The sequence below is a fragment of the Sapajus apella genome, unplaced genomic scaffold (genome assembly GCF_009761245.1).
Source record: "Sapajus apella isolate SASKATOON/1434 unplaced genomic scaffold, GSC_monkey_1.0 scaffold59, whole genome shotgun sequence".
Taxonomy (NCBI): Eukaryota; Metazoa; Chordata; class Mammalia; order Primates; family Cebidae; genus Sapajus; species Sapajus apella.
In genome coordinates this window covers 8,393,945-8,399,352 of record NW_022436999.1, presented here as the reverse complement: position 1 = coordinate 8,399,352, position 5,408 = coordinate 8,393,945, and the positions used below count along the sequence as shown (strand labels likewise).

The 5,408-nt window shown below is 49.6% G+C and overlaps 1 protein-coding gene across 5 annotated transcripts in view; it reads left to right on the top strand.

Annotated features, from left to right (window-relative positions):
• The first annotated feature begins 1,030 nt into the window (after nucleotides 1-1,030).
• The window catches only part of PLEKHG3 (pleckstrin homology and RhoGEF domain containing G3), a 74,103-nt gene continuing 69,725 nt past the window's right edge, over nucleotides 1,031-5,408 (top strand). For all 5 annotated transcript variants that reach the window (XM_032245893.1, XM_032245889.1, XM_032245891.1 and 2 more), the window contains exon 1: nucleotides 1,031-1,183. In XM_032245893.1, the coding sequence (XP_032101784.1) occupies nucleotides 1,115-1,183 (69 nt within the window). In that variant the 5' untranslated portion in view covers nucleotides 1,031-1,114. The remainder of the gene's footprint in view (nucleotides 1,184-5,408) is intronic.

The following is a 5,408-nucleotide window of genomic DNA, read 5'->3' as shown; positions in this document are numbered from 1 at the left end:
TAGATCTCTTGGCTGTGTTTTGCACTCCACAACTCCGCTTTCCCTAGAGATTTCTCCCTAGTGTCACTGGTACCACCAGTGTGTAAGGAAAGCCACACCTCACTGCACCCCACCCCTGGGGGGACTTCCTCTTCCCTACCAACGTCAGGGAATCTGGCTTTGATTTGATTGAGGGTGGAAATGAGTTTCTTTACCCTGAGACTTGGGATGATCTTCGTTTTAGCTTCACCTGGAATAGCTTGCGAAGTCGGGATCCTTGTTTCCTAAATCGAGATAATAAGAATGATGATGAGAGTAGTGGTTTCTATTTGTTGAGCCTGTCTTCTATGCAACGGCTTTATAAGGATTCTTTTCTTCCATCTCACTCCATCTGTACTACAACCCAGTGAATTTTTTCCCATGACGAATGTCATTGTACAGATGGGGAAACGGAAGCACGAGGAGGTTAGGTCATTTGCTCAAGGTCTCAAGGGTAGTTGGTGAAGGAGTTTAGGACTAGAACCCAGCAGTCTGAACTCACTTGGCTCTGAAGGGAGTTGGAAGACCACAGACACCGCCTTCCCACCCCTTGAGACACAGGGAGAGCTTCAGTTCCCTGGGCGTGACCGTTTGCTAAGGCTCATGGTGGATGAAGAAGGTGTGCACAGCTCCTTGAGGGCAGTCAGCTTGCAAATGTCTGGCTCAGGTGAGAAGAGAGACACCTTTGAGGTCCTCCCACATCAGACAAATTGAGCCCCGCCCCTAAGCACAGATGCCACTCCCTCTTGTCTTACCTTTTCACCTCCTCTTTCTTTGCCACTGTGAGGACAACACTCCACAGGGCATGTGAAGACACAGCCCCAGCCCTGGAGCCTCAGAATCTGTCACCATCACTGGGAGTTGAGGAGGAAATTGCAGTGTTGAGGTTTCTTGCTTCTTCCTCATTGAGAGAGAAAAACCCCAACTGTCAACAAACCTCAAACCCACCAATCAAACGATGCCTGCGGGCGGCAGCTGAGTAGCAGGGTGTATCTGTGGTGAATGAGATCACGAGAGGGCCTGGGCACAGAGAACAAGGTGACAGAAGACAGAGGATCAGAGGAGAGGAGGAAGACCGTGCAGAGGGGAGGCGTGCATGGAAGGGAAGGAGGCCCTTGTGCGTGGATTTCCCAGGGAACCAGGAGCCAGGGAAGAGGACCAACAGGTGAGGAGAGGAGGAGGGGCTAGAAGTGGGGAGGGCTCTGAGGAAAGAGCTTCTGTGTCTTAAGAGGTGGGAAAAAGAAAAGAAGAAAAGAGAACCCAAAGCAAAGCAAGCGTTGCAGAGAACCAATAAGATTAGAATGTCAATGATCCAGACCCACGACCCTGGGGACTGTTGTCACACAGGGTCTGGTGGTGGGGTTGGGGCGGCTGCAGAGGTCGCTGCTTTGTCCATATAAAGCAATTTGCAGAGAAGGCTGAGTCGAGGAGGAGGAAGCAGAGGTAGTTAAGGAAATATGTTTAAAAGTTTAGCACAGGCTGGGCACGGTGGCTCACACCTGCAATCCTAGCATTTTGGGAAGCCGATGTGGGTGAATTGCTTGAGTCTAGGAGCTCAAGACCAGCCTGGGCAACATGGTAAAATCCTGTCTCTATAAAAATACAGAACATTAGCTGGGTGTGGCAGGGCATGCCTATAGTCCCAGCTACTTGGGAGGCTGAGGTGGGAGGATCACCTGAGCCTAGGAAGTCAAGGTTGCAGTGAGCTGAGATTGTGTCACTGCGCTCCAGCCTGGGCAACAGGATTGAGACCTTGTCTCAAAAAAAAAAAAAAAAAAAATTTAGCACAAATGGCTGCATTTTACATGATTTTATTCATATAAAAATCTGGAAAAGGCCAAATTACTGAGATTGACATCAGATCAGTGAGGGGGTAAGGGGAACATGACTGACTACACAGGGGTATGAAGAACCTTTTTGGGGTGATGGAACTGTCCTGTCTCCTGAGGTGATAGTTACACAACTGTACACATTTGCCAAAACTCATTGAAAGTTACATTTTAAGGGTGAATTTTACTGTATGTAAATTATCTCATAAACCTGACTTAAAAATAAAGATTCGACAGGTGTCAAAATTATATACTATAACTCAGCTGTGTAAAAAAAGAGAAGAAGGTGCCCCCTTATTCTCTAGAACAGAGGTAAACTTCACAAATTCTCATTCCCATGAATATTAGTTGGGAGAACACATACCTGACAATTAAGGAAAACCAGTCTCTTCCACTGTAAATTAGTTGTATGTAGTTAGTTCAGCCTCTCTGGGATAAAAGTTCAGCCAAATCCCTGCCTGGAATGTCATCTCCTCTCTGGGTGTGTCCCCTTCCTGCCTCTCCGCTCCCAGCCTTACCCTGTGGATAACTCTGGGTGCGGGGCCCTGTGCTGTCTTCTGGTCCTCAGTGGCCTTTACGCCTGCTGACGTCCACGGCCGGGGTTCTGGCTGGGGAGAGCTTGTGGTTCACCCTGCTCCTGGGCCCCATGCCAGCTCTGCTTGTCCTAGAGATACAAACCGGAACCCCTCCCATGTCCCCAGTGCTTTCCATTTACCTCCTGGCTTCAGCCTGAGGCAGGTCCACAGGCTCTCAGCTCTCCACCACCTGCACATTTCCTTGGGCCTCTCAGGAACTTGTGGGTTTCTCCTGAGCCGCACTCAAGCCAAGGGGAATTGAGGTGGGGCCGTGTGGAAGGGGTAGAACAGCTAAGGTCCCGCTCCAAGATTCAGCGCACCGTGCAGTTGTCTCTACTTTACTGGAGCTACTCCAGGTGGACATAGGGACACTCTGGAAGGGGACTGACTGCTCCAGGGCTCCAATCAAAAAGTGGGGCAAGGCCGGGCGCAGTGGCTCACACCTGTAATCCCAACACTTTGGGAGGCCAAGGCGGGTGGATCACTCGAGGCCAGGAGTTTGAGACCAGCCTGGTCAACATGGTGAAACCCCGTCTCTACTAAAAATACAAAAAGTAGCTGGGCGTGGTGGCGCACACCTGTTGTCCCAGCTACTCAGGAGGCTGAAGCAGGAGAATTGCTTGAACCTGGGAGGCCGAGGTTGCAGTGAGCCAAGGTCATGCCATTGCACTCCAGCCTGGGTGACAGAGTGAGACTCCAAATTTAAAAAAAAAGAAAAGAAAAGTGGGACACACATGGTTTTTTTGTGGGAAAGGGAAAGGGTCTCTGCCACTCAGGCTGGAGTGTAGTGGCACAATCATGGCTCACTGCAGCCTCAACTTCCTGGGCTCAAGCAATCCTCCAGCCTCAGCCTCTTGAGTAGCTGAGACCACAGATGTAAGCCACCACACCCAGCTAATATTTTTATTTCTAGTAGAGACAGAGTCTTACTATGTTGCCCAGACTGGTCTTGAACTCCTGGGCTCAAGCAATCCTCCTGGCTTGGCCTCCCAAAGTGTGGAGATTACAGGCATGTCTCTGACATGCTCTTGACCTCTGTGGAGTTTTCTATTGCTGTGCATGCCACTGACAAGGTTTGACAAGGGTGAGAGAACACTGGCATCTGAGCTCCATCCCCACCCAGCCCCCTTCAAGCTCCAGAGGGTTCACACTTCCTCTTTCTGTTTTTCAGAGACTTCCTTTCCATTATATCTTTCTTCTTCCCTGCCCTATGGATTTTTCCAGATGGTATCTACCTTTCTCCTTCCCTCGGCCCACAAGCTGTGCTGGTGCAATGACAGAGTACGCCTTACTGATAGTGAAAATGCATTTGAAAGTGGCTCAAAACAGTATCTCCATTACTGTAGGGTTTTAAGAATAAGGTAGTCATTTTTTTTTTGTTTTGCTTTTGTTTTTCTTCTTGAGACAGGGTCTTGCTCTGTTGCCCAGGCTGGAATTCTTTGGTGCAATCATGGCTCAGTGTAGCCTCAACCTCCTCAGCTCAAATAATCCTCCTGCCTCAGCTTTCTGAGTAGCTGGGACTACAGGCATGTGGCACCATGCCAGGCTAATTTTTCTATTTTTTGTAGTGATGAGGTTTCACCATGTTGCCCAGGCTGGGGTCCAACCCCTGGGCTCAAACAATCGTCCCTCCGTGGCCTCTTGAACTGCTGGGGTTACAGGCATGAGCCACCACATCTGGCCAAGGGAGTCATTTCTAAGTGCCCTTTAAAATAATACAAGTTTTCTAAACTAGAGGAATTTCATCCATTCGGACATATGACACACATTTGATTATCTTTTCCCTCAAGCCTGTTCTTCCTTCTGTGCTTCTAATCCACCCAGACACCAATGCCAGAAATCGGGACCCCTTGTTTTATTTGACATTGGTCCCCAGTCTTTGACTGTACATTCTTCCTCTTTAAATGAGAACAATTCTTCTCTCTGCTTTCTCTCACATGCTGACTGCTACTGCCTTAGTGGAGGCCGTCAGTCTTTCCGGCCTGGGCTTTTGGGATGATTTTCTAATTGATCTTCTACCCCAGAAGTTACCACTGCTCATCCTTCTTGCCACTGGTGTGGTTTCCAAACAGATCAGACTGCCGATCTTTTGTTTAAAACCCTCTGTAGGTCCCTGTGCCTGTATGATGTGGCTCCTGCCCATCTCTGAAGACTCAACTCCTCCTTTACATGCCTTCTCTGCCCCAGCCACACCACGTGACTAGCAGGGGCCAGTCATGCTGTGCTGGTCCACAGCTCTGTGCCTTTGTGCATGCTATTCCTCCAGCTCTGATGTTCCTGATCACCTTCTTATCATTTGACATTCAGCACAGAGATGTCCTTCTCCCTGGGGCCTTTCTGATCCCTCCCAGCAAGAAGGCTGTGCTTTGGGTCAGCATAGTCCCAGCTTGCCTCCATTAGGATGCTTGCCATGCGGAATTGTGTCACAGTGCTAGGCTGTGAGCTCCTTGGAGCCAGAGATAGACACTAGTAACCTCAGTTTCCTCAGCATTTAGCACAATGCCTGGCTCAAGCCAGTCCAGTGAATGAATAATGATGAGCACTTGCCCTGGAGCCAGTCAGGAACTTGGAGGTCACTGGGTTCCAACTTTCCAGAGAGTCTCAGAGAAGTTACGTGACTCAGTCAACCTCACACAGCTATTTGGTGACAAAACTGGATCTGGGCCAGGCACAGTGGCCCATGCCTGTAATCCCAGCACTTTGGGAGGTTGAGGTGGGCAGATCACCAGAGGTCAGGAGCTCGAGACCAGCCGTCCAACATGGTGAAACCCTGTCTCTACTAAAAATACAAAAATTAGCCGGGCATGGTGGCAGGTGCCTGTAGTTCCAGGCGCTTGGGAGGCTGAGGCAGGAGAATCACTTGAACTTGGGGGGCAGAGATTGCAGTGAGGAGGCAGAGGTTGCAGTGAGCTGAGATCGCACTCCAGCCTGAGCAACAGAGCAAAACTCTGTTTCAAAACACACACACACACACACACACACACAC